Genomic DNA, 21058 nt, shown 5'->3' with positions numbered 1-21058 from the left:
GTTGCCCCATTGACGCTGTTCTCTCAATACCGGATCAATTTAAAAATATTCTACCCAGTCCCCTGGGGTCGATGACCCATGATGGGGAAAATAAGATTGAGGTAAAAAAAAAAGAAACCTTCCAACCTTCATTTGGAAGAAGGTTGTTTACGCCGAAGTTGAGCACTTCCGCCCCAAATGTAATCCAAATTCAAACTTGTTGTTGATGCGAAACGAGACCAAATAGAAAAAGAAAAATAGGGGCTGTCACAGTCGGCATTTTATGACGGCGAGTGTCGCTCAAGGTGAGAATGTCACGAGCGTCATTTTCGATTTCGGCGCTCTGCGTTTCATCAAGCTACGGGAAACCGCAGAAGTCCTCGTTCAACTTGTTCAAAGCCTTCCAACCCCCCCACCAAACTTTTATTTATACAAAGTGATCAAAAAGAGGGGAAGAAAGCGGTGGCATTTCTGATGAAATATTAGCCAACGCTAGCTAGACGGCAGATAGCGGCGGGATGCTAATCTCCGAATATGCTAATGCCAGTCCCCTTATTAAAAACCCAGGAACGTCGCAAAAAGACACAATTATGTGACGGTCGGACCGCCCCGCCGGTCAGCCGCCAGCTCTGATCCAAACACGCAATGGCCGCTCCCTCAGAAGTCATCCGGCTTTTAATCCGTCCCATTTGTTTATTGAAATCAAAGAGTGCGCTCTGAAGTGGATAAACAGCCTAATTATTCGGTTTATTTTTCTTAGGTGTTTTTGTTTTGTTTGTTTGTTGTTTTGTTTCTACAATCGGCGCCTCGGCGGGGAAACGCACTAATTGATGTATTTGCATGGAATCCGAATCAAGGGGATTTGACCAGACTTTGGCTTGGTTAGTGACTAATACTACTACCTCTAATAATGATATTTATAATAATAATAATGATATGAAATATAGCTGCAGGCAGCAATACACAGTTTCCAGTTCAGTCATGTATTGTATGTATTACAGTTTTCCAGGTTCTGTGAAACGCAGCACGAGTAAAAATTTTCCGAGTTTACGTTGAACACCGCACTCTTTGCTGCATAACTTTTTTCCCAGGTTTTCTGACATTTCTTTGGTCTTCTCTTTAACACAAGTCTGACTAACCTCTAAGGATGGACGTTCTGTCCACTCTGACACTCACTCCTTTACCGACTGGCGATGCGGCTTGGTCGGGTCGCACTGAGGAAACCCTGTCCTGGTCAAGGGTCGCTCCGAGTACGCCGTGTCCACTGCGAGGTCGGGGCGGAGGGACGCTGATTGTTCGTTGTTTGTTTGTTGTTTTTTTTACTTTTTAAACATAGAACATAGTTTTGGAAATATATTGTGTATAAATAAAGACATGTTTACCTTAAATGAAGTTGTGGCAGTTCACCTGCCACACACCAGCCGAGTGGCATTTTTAGCGCCCTCCGGCACAGAGACACAGATGATGTAGTTGCAGATACCATTTTATTGTAGAGAGTGGGCGAGGTGGAATTGTCCCAGGAGCAGATAGACACGTGTCATGACAAGGGCTCCTCTCTTGAGTGTGTGTGTGTGTGTGTGTGTGTGTGTGTGTGTGTGGGGATGGGGGTTTTACCTGTTGCGTTGTTGTTAGACCAACCAATGAGCAACAGGCGTAAAGCCACAGTGATCTTGGGCCCAAATTTCCTAGACCCAGGACAGGTGTGGCTGCTCAAACCACACCATCCCCACACCACAGAAGTATCTAAGTTTTCATGTGTTTTTCAATCACCATGGACTTAGGTCACTTAATGTTCCTCTTGTGTCGTTTCATATACAGTATGTCCATAGCAATAACAATAGCCCTGCGGGGCTGGACCCCTAATAATAGGTATGATTTCTTTGGGTTCTTTTGTTGTTTTTTGAGATTTCCGACTGACGGAGAGCTGGTGACCAAGGCCGTAGTTATTTTCCGATATCTCCTCCCGAAATCTGATTTATTTTAATGGTATTAATAAACTTGCGGCGCGGTGAAGTCCTAATCAAATCCAAACTATAGTTCCCCAAGTGGCCACTGGGTGGGAGTGTTGTGCTCTTCATTAGGATGCGTTCAGCAAGCTGAAATCTACTTTTATTGTTGGAGATTACCTGTGTTATTCTCTTCATTCCAAATTAATTATGAAATGATCAAAACATTAATTAGATCCTTACATTTATTTTATTTATTTTTTTGAGGTGGATTTCCAGTAGAATTAGCTTTAATTGGTGATTTGGGAGCTTTTTAAATTTAAATTTACAGCTTTTCGAACTAACCACATAAGTAAAACAGTAGTCTGAATGATGTATGACTTGGTGGTTTATTTATTAATTTATTTTTATTTTTTAAGGAGGGGGAGAATTTTTTTTATGACTGATACAAAAAAAGAGGAAACTTAGAGGGGGAAAAAACCCCCAATATGATTTAATTCTTTTTCATTCTTGTCGCAAACACCGATACGAACGCCGTGCTCACTCGTCTCTTTGACAGAGACCAACATTCACTTGAAACGGCCGTGTGAAGTGATTGATACTGCGTATGTGTGTGTAGCTCTGTTTGGGGGTCTAATCTGATGCCCTCTAGCAGCGGATGGGGGTGGCAGGGTGGGGGCGGACCCGGAGCCCAAAACAAAGCGGCTGTCTGGCGACGGAATAGAGAGGCGCGCAGATAACACCTTCTCATGACCAGTGGCACGGAGTTGAGAGGCAAAGGTTGACGTGTAAGATTACTCTGTCCTCTCTCTCTCTCTCTCTCTCTCTCCCTCTCTTTCCCTTTGCGAGCTCTCCGTCGCGCTTGGCTTGAGTCGGCGAGGAGGGCACTTGGAGGTGTGTGTGTGTGTGTGTGTGTGTGCGCGTGCGTGGCCTGCGTTTCGCTGTCCTGTCCTGTCCCCTCATCTTTGATACATCTCTTTTTCATTTCAACACCTCACCCCCCTCCAACACAGAATCACCCATCACTCCCCCTCCCTTCCTTTCCTTCCTCCGTAATCCCTCGCTCTGTCCTTCCCTTTGTCGCCCCCTGTCCCCCCCCCCTCCCTTTTCTTATCTCCTCTCTCACTCTCTCTCCGCCCGTCCCTCCACCTTCCCTTTCTTCTCAGGTTTTTTTTTTTTTTTTTTTTCCTCCAGCGGAGGGGGTGTCAGTGTAATGACTACTGTCAATTTCAACCTCTCTCCCTCCCTCCATCTCCCCTCAGACCCCCACAACCCCCAGAGGCGGCCGCAGATGACCGGGCTGGAAAATTAGCTTGTCGCATTGGCTTTGAATTGAATTGACCTGATTGCACCTTAGAGAGAGAGAGAGAGAGAGAGAGAGAGAGAGAGAGAGAGAGAGAGAGAGAGAGAGAGAGAGAGAGAGAGAGAGAGAGAGAGAGAGAGAGAGAGAGAGAGAGAGAGAGAGAGAGAGAGAGAGAGAGAGAGAGAGAGAGAGAGAGAGAGAGAGAGACTTCTTTTCGCCTCCTCCCCTGAAAATCGCTCTGTCCAGCCGAGCGCTTTACACCCCTTTGTTTGACTGACGTATGCAAACGCACATAGGCTCACATGCCATTAAGAACAAGTGTGGACATGGGACATTTTGGGGACCAACCTATTTCTCTCACACAAACACACACACACACACATTCTGTAGAGATCACCATGTGTGTGTCAAGTAGTCGTTTGTTATGGATACGTTTGGACTCGGTTTAAACGCGAGAATGCACAATTGGGGATATTTTTCATGATAATTGGACAATCCGAGCCTCATAGTGTTTTCAGCCTCATTGTTTCATAAGTCAATAATTTAGACATGGCGTGTTGTTTTGTTCCCCCGCTAGATTGATTTTGCTCGAATTTTTTTCGGGGGAAACATCTTGAGCGAAAATGCTCAGTTTCTGCTTGTTTTTCATTGTTAATATTGAGACGTGAGTTGAGTCGTTTAGGCTTTTGTTTGAAAATTAATTTTCCCCCCGCAGCCCGATCGGGCATATGGTGTGATTGGGCTTTTTGTCTGCATGGTTGATTTGTAGCCAGGACCACCCACCAACTAGTCGACTGTTGTCACCACGCTTCTGCGCGCTGGGCTGTGTGAGTCCTTGCCTGTCCTTACCGGGCTCCGTTTGCAACCCCTTTGCGGTGCCGTGGCCGGTGTCGGTGCCATGGGTGTGAGGAGTAGGGTGCCGGAGTCGCCGAGGTGTCACTTGGCTTCTCGACCTCCGTCTCTCATCCCCTCACCCTCCCCAAATCGTCTTGCCACGGCTCCGCGGTGCCCGAACCGGAAGGGCCGCCATCATTATGAGCTTTGATCTGGAGGCGATATCCTTACCTTTTTTTACATTCTGGCTTTTTGACGAAGAACGAAGCAAATTGTATTTGGATCTATGGCCACAATCAGGGATAAGGGGTTAAAGGGGAAACACCTAAATGGAAGGCCTCAAACGTATGTCTACTTTGGTAGTCGGGAATTTAAGGATCGTATCAGCACGTTGCCTGCTTCAGATTGAGGACTAGAGTCGGCGACTTTGTCGTGGCGATTTGGTGATTTATTTTTTATTTTTTTGTAGTTGTAGGCTCACGCTATTGGGAAAAGCGCTCCGTACACGAGGGTCGAGTCGGCGAGGTCCTACCACTCGGTTTCCGCCTCTTCTGATTTGCCGAGCCGGCGTCCGCCCGCGCCAATTACCAGTTGTCGCTGCCGCGGCAATGTCCATGGGAATTTTTTTTTTCAGCAGTCGCCCCCACCCCACCCCCCTCCCATTAATTGATTTTGCCGGACCATCATTGTAACCTTTACCTGACAGTCCATCCCTCTAGCTCTCCATCTCTCTCTCTCTCTATCTCACACGCTGTCTGTTTCTCTCAGTTCCCCCTCATTCTTATTCTACCCTTTACCCATATCTTTGTCCCTCTTACCATGGAGTGGCGCGCGCACGCACGCACACACACACGCACGCACACACACACACACGCACACACACACACACACACACACACAGTGACACAGATACACATGCTCCACCGTGGCACATGATGGATGACCCTTGTCTTGAGATGCTAATAGAGAGAGAGAGAGAGAGAGAGAGAGAGAGTTATACACTTCTCTTTATACGTGCATCTTTTTCTACCATTAAAACCCGACCTGACGGTGTGGGGTTGTCAGTGCCCTCAAACTTTTTTCTGGACTGGTTACCCTTCGCAAGTCCGGTCTCTCCTCGGTTTGGTGCAATTCATCACTTCAGCCTCCGCCGGCTCCCCGTCGCTCCCTCTCGCTCGGCGCTCTCGGCGAGCAGGTGATGAAGAGGGAGAGGCAGGGGTGCGTTTTTGCTGCCGCTCCCTAACTTCCCGAACAAACCCATGAGGTTTCATAAATGACTTGTTGTTGATTGCTAAGTTGGTTGGGCCGAATTCTTTGAAAGATGCCGTCGCTGTCCTGATGCTGCCTGGTGTCAAAGTCCAGGGGGACCAGACCCCTGCGAGACCAGGGGTCTGGTCGTCCCTGCAGCCTCTTCTCTATGTTCATCTCTTGGCTTTTTGTAGCTTTATAATGATAGGAGAGAGGGTCACTTTTTTTTCTATATGAATTATGAGTGGGTATTTGCCTGGTTCTGCCCTGCATTCTTTGTTTGGGGTTTTCCTCTGGACATGGAGGATGCTCTGAGATAACTCTGCACGCAGGGTTTCTATTGGGTGTTTGTCCCATTCTACAAAGTCTTGGCTTGAAAGAGGACCCCACACTTCACTGCCATAAAGTGAACCCCCTCTTTGTACATGTTGTTTTCGGGAGAGGGAGAGGGAGAGAGAGAGAGGGAGACGAGGTGTCCCGGGGACTCAGCGCTCTCTCTGCTTATCTTTTAATAGCTGTTGGCGCCCGGAAGTGGCCGAGCCCAGCTCCCGTCCCTCTTACTCACGTACACACACAAACCCCCTATATACAACAACACACACTTGGAATGATAGGTGAGATGAGGATGGGGGGGGGTGGGGGGAGTGGAGTTGGCGGTCAGGTTTTGCAATTTCTACCTCAGGTGTAATCCCTGCCCCCACCCCCCCCAACACACACACACACACACACACACACACACACACACACTTTCCCCACTCCCACCCTAACTCCAGAGCTGTATCTGCTGTCCCCATCTCGCTTGGTTTCAGTCGGACAATTCAGTCTTAAGTTCACCGAAGGTGTACGCTGTGGTCGGGGCAGAGTCCTGAGGTAATTGTTTTTGTGTGTGTGTGTGTGTGTGTGTGTGTGTGTGTGTGTGTGTGTGTGTGTGCGTGTGCGCGTGTGCGCGTTCTAGCCTGGTCAGTTTGTGTTCTATCTCGTGTAGTTCAATCTCCCTTCTCACTTACCTGTTGGTACGAATCAGCGTCACCACCGGACACGCTATTCTACCACCACTCCTACACACACACACACACACACACACACACACACACACACACACACTTTTGAACACACACAAAGCAGTCGTCTACCCAGGGGGGGGAAATATGATGTGACCAGTGTACTTTTACCTTTAGCGGCCTTTGACTGTGTGCGCACGAGTCCCTTCATATCAGTGTCCCCCGAACCTTTTTTGGGGGAGTAGGGTGACAGTGAGGAGTCAGAGGAGTGAAACTTCTCAGAGGCAACTTTTGATTATCGGAGTAATGAGGTACAACCCCCCCCCCCGCCTTGACCGTTGGGGGTGCCACAACCTTTATTGGTTTTGTTGGATCCTGGACATCGGCCCCCAAAACGGTGTTATTTTATGCATGTGGGGGAGGGGCTGTCAAGGTCTTAAAGTCAGTACTTCATCATGATACCATATACCACATTTGATATTGCAACACAAAAGCTGGATCCTCAAGACATACAGTTTGTTTATTTTTTTGGATACGGGGGGGGGGGGCAGTATGAGAGGTATAAGACTACTGACCTCACATATTGAGCTCAAAAATACGGCGATACTCAATGTGCTGCCAAAATCTGAATTTTGGTCAGTTATTTTATACCCCCGAGATTTTCGCAACGGTGCCATGTCGTGACTCCGTTTTTTTTTTTTCCTACTTGAAATTTTAGCTCATTAAAGCCTCTTAAAGCTCACGTTTGAGCCCATTTTCCACCTTTATTAATTCATAAAAAAAAAAAAAAAGGAGGATTTCAGATAGATTTTCCCAATGTTCTCACCACTGTTGGTACATGTGATTTTAAAAAAAAAAAAAAAAAAAAAAAAAAGAAAAGAAAACACCATGGCCCCACAAGGTCGGTAGAGCAATTCTGTACTCGGTATCAAATGGAGCTTTTAGGGTTTAACTTGAGCCAAGAGGGGTTCTTGTCAATCCTCAAGCGATGCTTCCTCCCTGTGCCCATGGACTGAATAGAAGATAAAGAAAGAATAAAGATGTGAAAACCCCTTTATTATACCTTTTTTATTTGAACCCCGTGGGGAAGTAAAGGCTGTAGAGCGTCACGCTCTTTACAAACGCTGCACGTTGGATTGTTGGAGTCACATTGTTACCTTAGCCGTGAATGGACCCTAATCTTAAAAAAAAAAAAAAAAAAAAAAAAAAAAAGCTGCCCTGCTTCCCTCTCTCTCTCTCTCCTCCTCTTCCTCCTGTCTCTCTCTCTCTCTCTCTCTCTCTTTGTTCCAAGTTATTTCTTCCTTTTCGTGCCCTCGCCCCAGCTTCTTTGGTACCTTTGGTTTCATTTTCCTCCAGCCAGGCGGTCGACTAAACCCCCCCCCCCCCCCCCACCCCCCTTGCTGAGTCTCCGGCTCGCACTGTGCTCGGTCCAGTTTGCAAATCATCCTTTTTCGGAGGAGGCGGTGGACTTTTAAATGGGGAAACCAGTGGCATTCAACGGACACACACACACACACACACACACACACACACACACTCGTGCACGCATACACGCACACTCAGAGGTTGCGGCAGGTCCAAATTGATGAGGCAGATTTATGACGGCTGCTGGGCACAACAAATTAAGTTGACAGTGATGTATGGGGGGCCGGTGTCACCCTGATCTCCCTTAGCCCTCCCCCCTAAACACCCCCTCCCACCCCCAAACCCCAGCACCGACGGCCTCTTCCACACACACACACACACACACACACACACACACACACACACACACACGCTCTCCATACTGGCCCCCTACTCCCACACCTTCTTGTTAGGCATCCCCACTAGGCAACCCCCCCCCCCCCAACACACACACACACCAGAGCAGCATAATGAAATTTGTTACACTGATTTGTGTGTGTGTGTGTGTGTGTGTGTGTGTGTGTGTGTGTGTGTGTGTGTGTGTGTGTGTGTGTGTGTGTGTGTGTGTGTGTGTGTGTGTGTGTGTGTGTGTGTGTGTGTGTGTGTGTGTGTGTGTTTTTCTCTCTCTCCTCTCTTTTCTTCTCTCTCTCCATCCCCCAGACTCATCTGACCGCCAGCAAACTGCCCTTGAAGGATAGCTTCACGTTCGATGACTACAGGTGTGTGTGTGTGTGTGTGTGTGTGTGTGTGTGTGTGTGTGTGTAACTATACTTGTGAGAACCGGCCTACAATATTTTGCTTTAGATGTTCACTAGAAACATGGGTGCTCACTAACCAGGTGTATTTACTCAGTCCTCACTTTGGTGTGTGTGTGTGTTTGTGAAATGTGGAGCAGCCAACAGATGCGCAACCCCCCCACCCCACAACTGGCCCCACCCTCACTGGCAAAAATCTCATTGTTCTTTCATTAACACCCAAATTATCTTTGAGGGAATAATTTATTGCCGCCACGTCCTTTTATCTCAGTCCCGACACACACACGTGCGCACGCACGCACGCACACACACACACACACACACACAGTCCCCGTGCTGATCTGATGCAAACCTTCGCCCCCACCAGGCAACATCGCTGCACTGTGGGAGCGGGGACAGGAAAAATGAAAATCTGGATTTTCCGTTTTGTGTCAAACGGTTCCCGAATCAATAGCAACCAGTAGTTAAATTTCCAAAAACGGGAGCTTCCTGTGAGCCAACATCCGCAACCAAACCAACCCAGACAACACTGATGGAGCGGTGCCCTGTTAGAGGCAGAGGAAAATTGGTCCGAATTTAAAAAGTTTTAATACTAACCGTAAAATCGAATAAATAATTTCATTTAATTTTAGCTTTATTTGTATATCACCTTTCATAGCAACAATACAAGCAAAGCAAACAAGCAAAATGTATTTAATGCAAAGCAGAACAATCAAAGAATGAAAAGACTAAAATACATTAAAAACAGGGTATGCTAATAAAAGCAAGTATACACAATTGCAATAAAATAAAAAAATCAAGCAAGAAAAATGCATTTCATAATATTAGGTAAATATTATGCTCATTTTCAGATTTGGTTCATCAATTTGGACCATATTGAATTACCATACCTGCAAAATCACAATACGAACAATACTATATAGAATTTTTTTCTTTTATATAGTAAGTAGCTAGTTTTTCTGGTTTATATTTTTATTTTAAATATATGTATTTGTTCTGTAAACAGAAATAAATAAATACAATAAACAGATGTCAATCAGATGTGTGATACACATGGAAGTTTTTTAATTAATTAATTTTATTCTGTTAAAATTGTTGAAACTGCTGCCAGGAAATGTACTTAAAGGTTCTTCCTTTGACTCAGGGTAGAAGGGGTTGAAAAGCCTTGTGAGGTTAAGGGACCGTCCATAAACTCCGCCGTCCTTGGCTGTTCAAATTGAACAGCTCGCGGTTAAGTGGCACTTATTTGAGGCGCGTGTGTTTTTTCTTTTTGACCCCTCTCCAGATGGGCCGTGTCCTCGGTGATGACCCGTCAGAACCAGATCCCCACCGAGGACGGCAGCCGAGTCACGCTGGCCCTCATCCCGCTGTGGGACATGTGCAACCACACCAACGGCCTGGTCAGTGGAGCCCGGGAGACACCTCAGCGCGCACATACACTTCTTTCTGATTCAATCCCAGAATTCCTTGCATCAGCCCGGCTTCTTGGACCGAAAAAACAACAACAACAATAACAATAAGATTAATGAAGTGAACTTCTACAATTTGAATTGGAGATGGAAGCAAATTCAATTTTATATATATATATATATATACAGTATATCAACTTTATTCCCAAATTTTTCGTTTTATTTTTCTCATTTAATAAATTCTATGTAAGAACTTTACATTTTATCCACAGAACATGACATTTTATTAATTTTCAGTTCAGCATTGAGCTTCTAAAAAAAACAAAAAAACTATATTACAGCAGCCACCTAGTACTTTGAAGTGTGCATGTGCGTGTGCGTGTGCGTGTGTGTATGTGTGTGTGTGTGTGTGTGTGTGTGTGTGTGTGTGTGTGTTGACTCCCGTGCTTCCTCCCTGGTTCCTCAGATCACGACGGGCTACAACCTGGAGGACGACCGGTGTGAATGCGTGGCGCTGCGGGACTACAAGGAGAACGAACAGGTGCGCCCAATGAGTGCCCAGCCCGTCCGGAAACCCGAGTGCGCGTCAAGCGGAATGCGGAAAGTTACAACTCGCTGCGTCGGCGGGCGTGGCCATCGGGGTTTTTATTTTTTTTATTTTATTTTTTTTTCTAAATTGGAGGGAGGGGAAATGAACAAAGAGGAGCTTTTTATTTGGCAGGTAAAGTGTTTGGTCTAAAGCGTTGGACCCCAAACTGAAATGAAGTATAATATTTACTTATTTTAATTACATTTTTTTTTTTTTTTTTTTTTTTTTTGTAAATTTAAAGCACTGGGATTTGCATGTTATCATTAATGTTATTATAAAGGTTTTCATTATTATTATTATTTTCTGGATATTTCCTTATTTTCTACCCTACCCTTGTGTCTGTGTCTCTGAATGAGGTCCCTCAGTTGGGTTAAAAATGTTCGTTTCCTACAGAAATAGATTTTCATAAATAGATGTAAAATAAAGACACAGGAAAGCGGGGAAACGAAACGAAATACTGTGAAGCCAAATCTTTCTCTAAATCCCAGTTCAGCCTGAACCCTGCGCTGCGGCAGAGCTTCGGCTGGTTATGCTTATCGTGACGTTCTAGGCGGCGGAAGAAGCCGCACGGTTGGTTGTTTCCTTCCAGGCTACTGCTTTGGCCCTAACCTACGCCGGAACACTTCCCCCTCCGTCTCTCCACCCGCAACCCCGCACCGCCTCCTGCTTGCACGTTCCCTCTCGCGAGACTTCAGATCAGATCAGATATATTTTCCAATTCTGTGCTGGTCAAATTCACCCGATACCAACGTAATGTAACGTGGTTGCGTAGTTGACCTGCAAAAATAGTGACTGGGAGAAAATGGCTGTTTGGAGGTACCTCAAGGTAAACAATTAAGATTGGATCAGTTATTTATTTATTTATTGTCTGACAATATTCTAGCTCCGCTGGTGATGAGAAGTTTGACTCTCTTTTTGAGACTTGGTTCTTGACGAGTCATTCACTAAAACAAGTCGTTCAATTCGATTGACTTGGTTGAACGCACGGTGCGGGAAGGAGGACTTCCAGTCAACGACAGGGAGCTGAGTCAGCTTTTTATTTTTATTACATTACTTTGCAATGATTGCAACTTCTTTGCAAAGTACCGTATAAATATCATAGAAAGTTATATTTGCACTTAAAGTGAAAGACTTTGATTTGAAGTTTGAACTGGACATTTCCATGTTAGTTATATGTTGTGTCCAGTTACAGGTTGAATTATACGGAAACTTGGTGACAGTCACATAGTCCATTTTATTACAACTCAGTGACCGTTCCATGTTTAAATGTATTTTATTACAACTCAGTGACCGTTCCATGTTTAAATGTATTTTAATTGAACTCAGTGACCGTTCCATGCTTAAATGTATTTTATCGGAACTCAGGGACATGTTCATGTTTTATTATTGTTCCATAGTGAATAATGAACAATAATAAACACAGTGTAAAAATCAGCAATCTCACTATTGTAGTGACTGAGAATCCCGTGAGCGTGGTCAGATCACATGATGTATTTGTCATTGACGGACAGCAGATATACCCAATGAGACCAAATGATAAGAGAATTTGTTTTCTCTGATCGCGGATGTAGCCTGAAAAAGATCGGTCGAAAGTGTAAAAGTTATTTAACAGTCAGTGGTTTGTTATGAACACACAATTGAATGAAAATGGGAATTGGCAGGTCAGACTTAAAAAAAAAAAAGAGAGAGAATTTGCCACAAAAATAACAATCTGTGCATCTCTAGTTGGTAAACATGTTCGGTAACTTAACAAGATGATGCATTTCAAGGGGTATATCCTAATGAGATTGATTAGTATACTGTATACAGTTATATAGGCGTAGTAGCTCACATACCATGTGATTAGCCTCGTTACGAGACGACTACGGTGTAAATAACTGAAGGAGTCATTTAGCTGCAGCAACTCAAACACCACAGAGACTCCCTGTTACACTAGTGTGGTACTCAGAATATTTTCCCACGGTTGGCAGGTCTGTAGATATTATTATATGTATATTATTATATCTAAATGCCATAAAGTAAGAAAAATACTTTGGGTTCCTTCCTTTTATGAAATATTTCTATTTGAAGGTAAGCAATGCCAGCGTTATAGAATTGGCTTATTTTAATTTATAATGGAAGATGAATGTCTCCATTAAACAAACGTTAACAACTGTATCAGATGGCATGGTATTGAATCGAATCGTTCCTATCATCCTTGAATGGTATGGTAGCCCATGTATGTACATACTGTACGTATTGGATCCTTATAAGGGAGCGATGCACGAATGTCTTGTTTTAATTTGTCAACTACAGGAACAAAATAATTTGTACATGCGTTTTAATGGTTGCTTGTGATGTCGGCGTGTTGTTATTGCTGGTTCTTACAAGAGCCCCAGGGTTATTTGAACTCTGTGATGAAGGTGGTGAGGCGCCGATGATGGAGATGCTGACGGACGTCTTTCCCCTCTCTCGCCGCAGATCTACATCTTCTACGGCACGCGCTCCAACGCCGAGTTCGTGGTGCACAGCGGCTTCTTCTTCCAGGACAACACGCACGACAAGGTCAAGATCAAGCTGGGCGTCAGCAAGAGCGAGCGCCTCTACGCCATGAAGGCCGAGGTGCTGGCGCGAGCCGGCATCGCAGCGTGAGTCCCCCCCCGTCTCATTTGTCAGCGCGCTCACCTCCTTCACGCCCTGAGCCAGTGTCTTTTTTTTTTTTTTTTTTAACTCTTTGTGGGTTCACGTGTGTCGCAGGGCCAGACCTGCAGCGCTGAGAGCCGCGGTGTGTTAGGGACTGTCTCCCAAGTTACATAACACCATTAAAAAAAAAAAAAAAAAGTGCCATAACTCTTTGACCAGAATACTTGTTAACCAGCAACGTGAAGTCTGCGTACGTAACTTAATCCACTGCGTTTTTGAAGAGAAAAATCCTTCTTTGGAGTCCAATTTGATTCATTACAAAAAATTGCTATGAACAACACTGATATCATGCTATTAATCGCGATTGACTCCACAAACACCATGCGGCTATCAACGATTACACGCATAACTATCATGCCATTAATCACGTTGTTATTTTAATAAGAAGTGCAATCACTTTGACTGCAATACATTTTTCCAGAAATCGAATCAAAACGTTGAAATAGGAAGGGCTTCCCGTTTTCAACTTCCCACCCTAGCGTTTCCAATTGGTATTATTGTTTAATTATTGTTTTGTTATTGTTTTATTATTGTTTGCGCCGCTGTCGTAAAGACAACCGGATCGCTTCACCTTTTTTCCTCAGAGTGCTCCATATAAATGATCAACACCACTTTGGAAGTAAGGGAAGAAAGAAGCATGTTCACTGAAGAGCTAAATTGAAGTAGTCACAATTTTAGTATCATTTTGTTTGTTTTGGTCGCCGATCATTCTGCACATAGACGCTGCGTTGACTGCTTCAGCTCGTTGCTGCGACACCTCAACGTCGCCGCTAGGGCTGGAGTCGAACCATCAGTTGGAAACCCGTCAGTCTGAGATTCTTCATTCGCGCAGTCTTTTACATTTTTATTTTTATTTTTTTCAGTCAGTGTCCATTACAACAACTAGATAAAACAGACAGAAGCTTACAAAACGCACAGGGATAACATTTCAATGGGGAATTAAATAAGGGGAATCATAAATATATTTTTATATGTGTGAATCGAAGGCCGCTCTCCGTGCCCCGTTCCTCCAAATAAAACAACTAAAACCGGTGTGGGAACAGAGGAACGGGGGAACGGGGCACGACTCGTAGGCTTCTTAAGATTATTTTCTGCGCGTAACGCATGGAGAGGGGGTGATCGGGGAGAGAGTCTTGGAGGAAGTGACCCCATTACGCAACGGTGTCGTTCCATAAGCAGATGTAAAATAAAATAACCTACATCGAAAATAAAAACACTGTTTTGGCGTGCCGATCGTGGGCCACCCATCGCTGGCGCGTGCATCGTCTGTGCCCCCCCCCCCCCCCATAGTGAGATTGCTGATTTTGACATTGTGTTTATTATTGTTCATTATTCACTATGGAACAATAATATAACATGAATATGTCCCTGAGTTCTAATAAAATACATTTAAACATGGAACGGTCACTGAGTTCTAATAAAATACATTTAAACATGGAACGGTCACTGAGTTCTAATAAAATGGACTATGTGACTGTCACCAAGTTTCCGTATAATTCAACCTGTAACTGGACACAATATATAACTAACATGGAAATGTTCAGTTCAAACTTCAAATCAAAGTCTTTCACTTTAAGTGCAAATATAACTTTCTATGATATTTATACGGTACTTTGCAAAGAAGTTGCAATCATTGCAAAGTAATGTAATAAAAATAAAAAGCTGACTCAGCTCCCTGTCGTTGACTGGAAGTCCTCCTTCCCGCACCGTGCGTTCAACCAAGTCAATCAAATTGAACGACTTGTTTTAGTGAATGACTTGTCAAGAACCAAGTCGCAAAAAGAGAGTCAAACTTTTCATCACCAGCGGAGCTAGAATATTGTCAGACAATAAATAAATAAATAAATAGATAGATAAATAAATAGATAACTGATCCAATTTTCTTTGTTTACCTTGCAGAATCTATTTTTTTGAGCATTTTTATGTGCACAATACATACGGCAATCCGGCACAGAATCTGAAAATATACAGTATCTGATCGGCCGCTCACCGGTCACGGCCGATCGATCGGTGCGTCTCACGTTTTATATGTTAAAATTACAGTCCAATGTTTGTGTTTGATTATTACTCCCCCACTTCCCATTTTACCTCAGCAATGCAGCGTCGGTGGAAAAAGAAATATCGCTCAGTGCACTGTGTGTCAGTGGATGAGAGGAGGGCTTACAGAACCCCAGGTCGTAGCATCTGATCCAATCCCAGGGATGTCGTTTAAATACCGAATATATGTATGGTATTGTTTTGTTCCGATTGATTGATTGTTTTTTGGGTTTTTTTTTCCGTGGTTTCAGCTGGCATTTCGTTCCTGCGTATTTTGACCAAGAATTACGTGGTTGGTACGCAAAATGTGTGCAGGTTGGCAGGTGTGTACCCGGTGGCAGTCCGAATGCATAGTGACATGGAGGCTTAAAAAGTGCCACTCTGAACACAGATGGTGTCATTATTCTATAACCGTCACACTGTGCAATCAACATTAATTTCATAATAAGTAAACGCAAAAAAAGTTGTTTACTGCCCCTTTAATCATAAATATTTTATGGTCATTTCAAACTTAATTACAAAATTGAAAATGGGAGCTGCGGCCCACACTTTGTGAAACACTGTCTTCGGGGTTACGTAATTCAATGGAGTGCGTTTTTAAATAGATAACCTTTACTTGAGGGTGAAATTTGAGCAGATTCTAAAATTGTGATTAATCGCCATTTACTAGACAAATAAACTATGATTAATCGCGATTAAATACATAAATATCATGCAATTACTCCATCTTCACTACACCTATACCATTCAATTAATAGCGATTGACTACACACATATAATGCGCTTAAACATGCTTCACCACACAAACCATGCGTTTAATAGCCTTAACACCAAGCCTGGTCCTCATATCAGCATTATAATATGTAAAATACTTTGTTAGTATTGGCCAAGGAGACCTTAAGGCTCACTGCTAACTTAGAGCCTCTAATTCCCCTCTAAAACCCATCTTTGCACTTTTTTTCCCTCTATCTCTATCGTAAATATTTAAAACAATTACCCCCTCCCCCTCGGCATAATTGAATCGCATAATATAAATGTTGCAGCAGCAGGTCTTTTTTTACATTTTTTTTTTTTTTCCTTCCCCTTTTTCTTCTCTCTCTCCTCCCCTTCCCTTCCCTCCGCCTCCGCCCCGCAAAGTATCAATTTACCATCCGCCCCCGATGCTTTCATCACCGAGCAGCTTAATCATTTTATCATTAGCCCCCCCCCCTAATATTATGCAGCGTTCTCTCCTCGGCATTTTTAATCGGGCGCCTTTTAATCTCTTATTGATGGCGGTCTAAATCTCGACAGTGGAAATTAAATGGAACAATCCCCGTTGTTGGCGGGGCGCTCCATTAAACTGACAGATATGGTGATGTATCTTTTTTTTTTTTTCTAGAAAGGAGAACGGCTCTGTTGGCTTCCACTGCGTTGGGAGGCGCGCGCGCGTGTGTGTGTGTGTGTGTGTGTGTGTGTGTGTGTGTGTGTGTGTGTGTGTGTGTGTGTGTGTGTGTGTGTGTGTGTGTGTGTGTGTGTGTGTGTGTGTGTGTGTGTGTGTGTGTGTGTGTGTGTGTGTGTGGGACTTATAAATGACCCCCCTTTTTATTTATTTTTTTTGCCATGTTGAACAAATGTACAGACTTGGACTGTTCCCGTACAGGCAGATAGGTGTAAATACAGCTTTACTTTTTTAAAGGCTGGCAACAGTCTTTCCAAGCAGCGTTTTCGGGACCCGGATACCGTTAACCGCAGGAGGTGAAGAAGGTTGATTGGACAGTAAAGCATGGAGTTGCCATATGGCCATAATGGTTTTAAATTTTTTTGGGGACGGCGTAGTAATAATGGTGGCCCCATCCCATCGATTGCCACGTCAATCAATTTGCTCGGATATAAAATAAATATCATATATACTGTATATACGTACAAACCTCCCCCGGGGAGAATTGACTTAGGTCCGCAGCGTTACGAAAAAAATGCCGCTTCAGACTGCTCCACTGTAAATAAGAGAATTAGTCCGGACTTGCAAAAGCAGAATCGAGTGTTGTTTTCGGCAACGCACAAACACATTCCACATATACCGCATTTCAACAACAATATAAAGGTTTTCAGTTAGTGGAGTCAAAATTGCGTCATTGGGACCAACCTTGAGGTTGGGAGTTTGATCTGGTGGCTTGGACTCTGTGGACCCCGTGACGGTGTCTTCAGGCGGGTTTTGGTTGGGACGCTTTGCTTTTGCAAGTCAATGCTTTAAAGTTTGAGTGTTTACGTCCAGTGCGTGTCTTGCCTGGTGGTGGTGGCGTAAAGCGTGATGGCAAAGGCAGTGGACACTGGGAATCGCAGAATACTTACCCTTATGACTTAAAAAAAATATATATATACTTTCCCGTAGAAACGTTGCGGTTTTTGTACAAGCCGGAAAATATAACATCCATGATTCGAAACGTCTCACCGCTCACCTGGAGTCACAAAAACCCCAAAGATGCACGGCAAGAGACCAAATGTGCATTTCATGTTCCCAGAGTGAACCTTCTGAATAGTCACCCATTTAATATTGAGACAGTTTGAGAGGGGAAAAAACATTTTTTTAATCAGGTCTTCGTTACCGATTCTGTTTATTGCAGGTGTATTGCACCACCTCATTATATCCCTGTAACTACGGTTAAAGATGGAAACGTAATTGGTGTGTTTATTCTCATATGTCTTCAGGTGTGTGGACAGTATATGTCATCACTCATATGTATTTCTTTTTTGATCATTTGGCTGATGCAAAGATCTGAGATCTTACGATTTTATAGATGTATACAGTATATATATATATTTTTTCATAAAATAATTTAAAAATAAATAAACGTAACATTTTAATTCTTATTACATTTTTGTAATTCGATTTTTTTATAAATAATTGTTTTTATGTATCTGTTCCCCTCAGGTCCAGCATCTTCACTCTGCCCTGCACCGAGCCCCCCATCTCTGCCCAGCTGCTAGCCTTCCTCAGGGTCTTCTGCATGACCGAGGGTGAGAATCCAAACCAGCACACACACACACACGTATGAACAAGCAAACTTACTCACACACAGACGCAGACACACACACACACACACACACACACACACACACACACACACACACACACACATGTCACAACACACCAGAGCCCCCATGTCCGCACTCGGACGGTTTCCCCGCCCGTGGCCACGGCCCCAGCCATAGTTTTCCCTTCCACCACGGGAAGAAAGACGGAGAATGTGGACGGAGGTAAAGGATGGACGATGGAGGGAAGCGCGAGGGGCCCGCCCGCCGCCTGTCCGTTTCCTCCGCTGGTTAATTGATCAAGGCAGGCCACCAGATGTGTGAGAAAGGCAATCCACTGGGAGGGGCAGGCGGCGGGCTGCAATATTCATCGTCGTGTATGCAGAACGACACCCGGCGTCATAAATCCCCTGCCGCGCAAGGCCACATCCTCCTCTGGCAGAGGACTCATCGCCAGGACTCCCGCTTGATATATTATTCACTTTTCTTTCGCTGCATGTTAATTTTTAAAATGGCTCCCGACACCTTCGGAGGTGGGAAGGGGACTATCATAAAGGCAAGGGGGTGTGTGTGTGTGTGTGTGTGTGTGTGTGTGTGTGTGTGTGTGTGTGTGTGTGTGTGTGTGTGTGTGTGTGTGTGTGTGTGTGTGTGTGTGTGTGTGTGTGTGTGTGTGTGTGTGTGTGTGTGTGTGTTCGCGCGCGCGTGCGTGCGGATCTGTGGTTGTAGGGGTGTGTGGTTGTGGATCTGTGGTTGTAGGGGTGTGTGTGGGTGGGCCGCTGTCTACATTTCTTAACAGATGTGACATGACAGAACGGCAGGCGCACATACATACACACACACACACACACACACACACACACACACACAGGGCGCCGACACTCGGGTCCCTTTCATCTCGCTCGCTCTCCCACTTCTCGTGTTCGCGAGGCTTGCGTAACCACCTCGGATCAAAGCCCGCGGGCAAACAAGGTATCGCGGAGAGCGGCTATTAGCAGTTCCAGATGCCCCCCCCCCCCCCCCCCCCCACACACACACACACACACACACACACACACATCGACACACACACAGATCAGATACAGCAATAATGGTTGTCCATTTGTGTCTTGATCGAAACTCAAAGACTTGGAACGTACCGTGAGTTGATCCAGTCAGAGCGACGACCTTTTCCAGTACCTCTGAACTGTGGCCACTCAGACCTGAGTTACACAATTAGCATTTCAGAATTGCGCATTACCTTAACCAGAATGAAGCAGTCGGTAGCCAAACGGTTAATTTAGAATCCTTCTGATTGGCTTTGTACGTGGCAAAAATATCGGCCATTGGGGCGAACTACCGCTTTGGTTTTCTGATGACTAGACAATGCTCCGATCGCACTGACGCTCTTCGGCTCCTCCCTCCAGAGGAGCTGAAGGACTACCTTATTGGCGAGCGGGCCATCAGTAAGATCTTCACCCTGGGCAACAGCGAGTTCCCCGTCAGCTGGGAGAACGAGATCAAGCTCTGGACCTTCCTGGAGACCCGGGCCGCCCTGCTGCTCAAGACCTACAAGACCACCGTGGAGGTCAGTCTGGGGATCTTAACGGGCCGGGTGGCGATGAGTCAACAGCAGTACTGTACTAAAGTACTGCTTATTGGGGTTGAAGTATTCCGTTTTTTCTTTTTGAAAGACTAGGTTTGGTCCGTGCTTTACCTTAAAGGAAACCTAGGCCCCAAGCCTGGTTCGATGGGTTGGGCTGAGCCGGGTTCAACAGGTATCGTTGGGTTAGGTTTGGATTATTGAGTTGGGTTCATTGGGTTGACTCCCAATCATCGAAAAGCAAAGTTTAGGTTTGGAAAATAAGCAAGTTTCTCTAGAACACATATCCTATCTCTAGAACCAATTGTTGACCTTCGGTTTGGGTTCCCCCCCACCCTCTCATGTCCCTTTGTGATGGCCCACCTCCCCTCTCCACCAGGAGGACCTCTGCGAGCTGGAGAAGCCCGACCTGTCGCTCCACTCCCGGGCGGCCATCCAGCTCCGGCTGGCCGAGAAGCAGATCCTGGGGCGGGCGTCGGCCAGCGGGCGCGCCAAGCGCCTGCACTTCCAGAAGCAGCTGGACGAAGGTGCCGCGCTGCCCCGCTACGAGGAGAGCGACATCGCGCTGCTGGAGAACGCGGAGGCCGACGCCAAGCTGCCCATCATCCTGTGCAAGCTGGAGGAGGAGGCGGAGGAGGAGGACAAGGAGAGCCGGGAGATGGAGGAGACCCCGCTGCTCGCCAACGGGGGGAAGGCCGTCTACGGCACGGACGCTGGCGCTCAGCCGAGCCCGGACGCCGTGGAAGCCGACTGCGAGGCTCGCCCGGCGCAACGAATGGAGGAGCCAACTCAGGGGAAGGTGGGCAACGCTGTTACCTCAATGCCGGACGCTACACGGAGCTCAGCCACGAGCCAGAAGGGCCAAACGGAAACGGTCGAAAGTGCTGACTGAACTGTTGACTGTCCCAAAGAGAAGACTGAACGGAGTTATTCCACACACTGCCGCTTTGCTATTTATTGTTTTGGTTTTTTTCCCCCGCTCTTAAGTAACGTCTAAAAGTCCCCCCCCCCCACCCCCCTCTTATTTTTTTTTTTTTCTTTCTTTTTTTTTTTTTTTAATTGAAATTCCATTTTTTTGTTTTTCCCTCTGACTCTGCGGCTCTCTGTAGTTGTCCAACGCTGAATCTCCCGGTCGTAGGATACCAGCGGTGGTCTCTCAGCTTGTCACTGAAGAAGAACATGAAACTAAATCAATGAAAATGTCACTTAATCGGATATCGGTTAAGTAATAACCCGCCCCCCAAGTGTTTACATTAAAGAATATTAAACTTTTGCTACTG

The 21058-nt window shown here is 45.3% G+C and overlaps 1 protein-coding gene across 1 annotated transcript in view; it reads left to right on the top strand.

Annotated features, from left to right (window-relative positions):
- setd3 (SET domain containing 3, actin histidine methyltransferase) overlaps positions 1 to 20670 on the top strand; it is a gene marked incomplete at its 3' end in the record, with an annotated part of 34998 nt that extends 14328 nt beyond the window's left edge. The window contains exons 7-13 of the mRNA XM_080012066.1: positions 8376 to 8434; positions 9756 to 9870; positions 10346 to 10420; positions 12929 to 13095; positions 18099 to 18184; positions 19603 to 19763; positions 20158 to 20670. Coding sequence (XP_079868192.1) covers positions 8376 to 8434; positions 9756 to 9870; positions 10346 to 10420; positions 12929 to 13095; positions 18099 to 18184; positions 19603 to 19763; positions 20158 to 20670 — 1176 coding nt within the window. The remainder of the gene's footprint in view (positions 1 to 8375; positions 8435 to 9755; positions 9871 to 10345; positions 10421 to 12928; positions 13096 to 18098; positions 18185 to 19602; positions 19764 to 20157) is intronic.
- Positions 20671 to 21058: the final 388 nt, after the last annotated feature.

Source organism: Zeus faber, assembly GCF_960531495.2.
Source record: "Zeus faber genome assembly, chromosome: 13".
NCBI lineage: Eukaryota > Metazoa > Chordata > Actinopteri > Zeiformes > Zeidae > Zeus > Zeus faber.
This window is presented reverse-complemented; position numbering and strand designations above follow the sequence as displayed.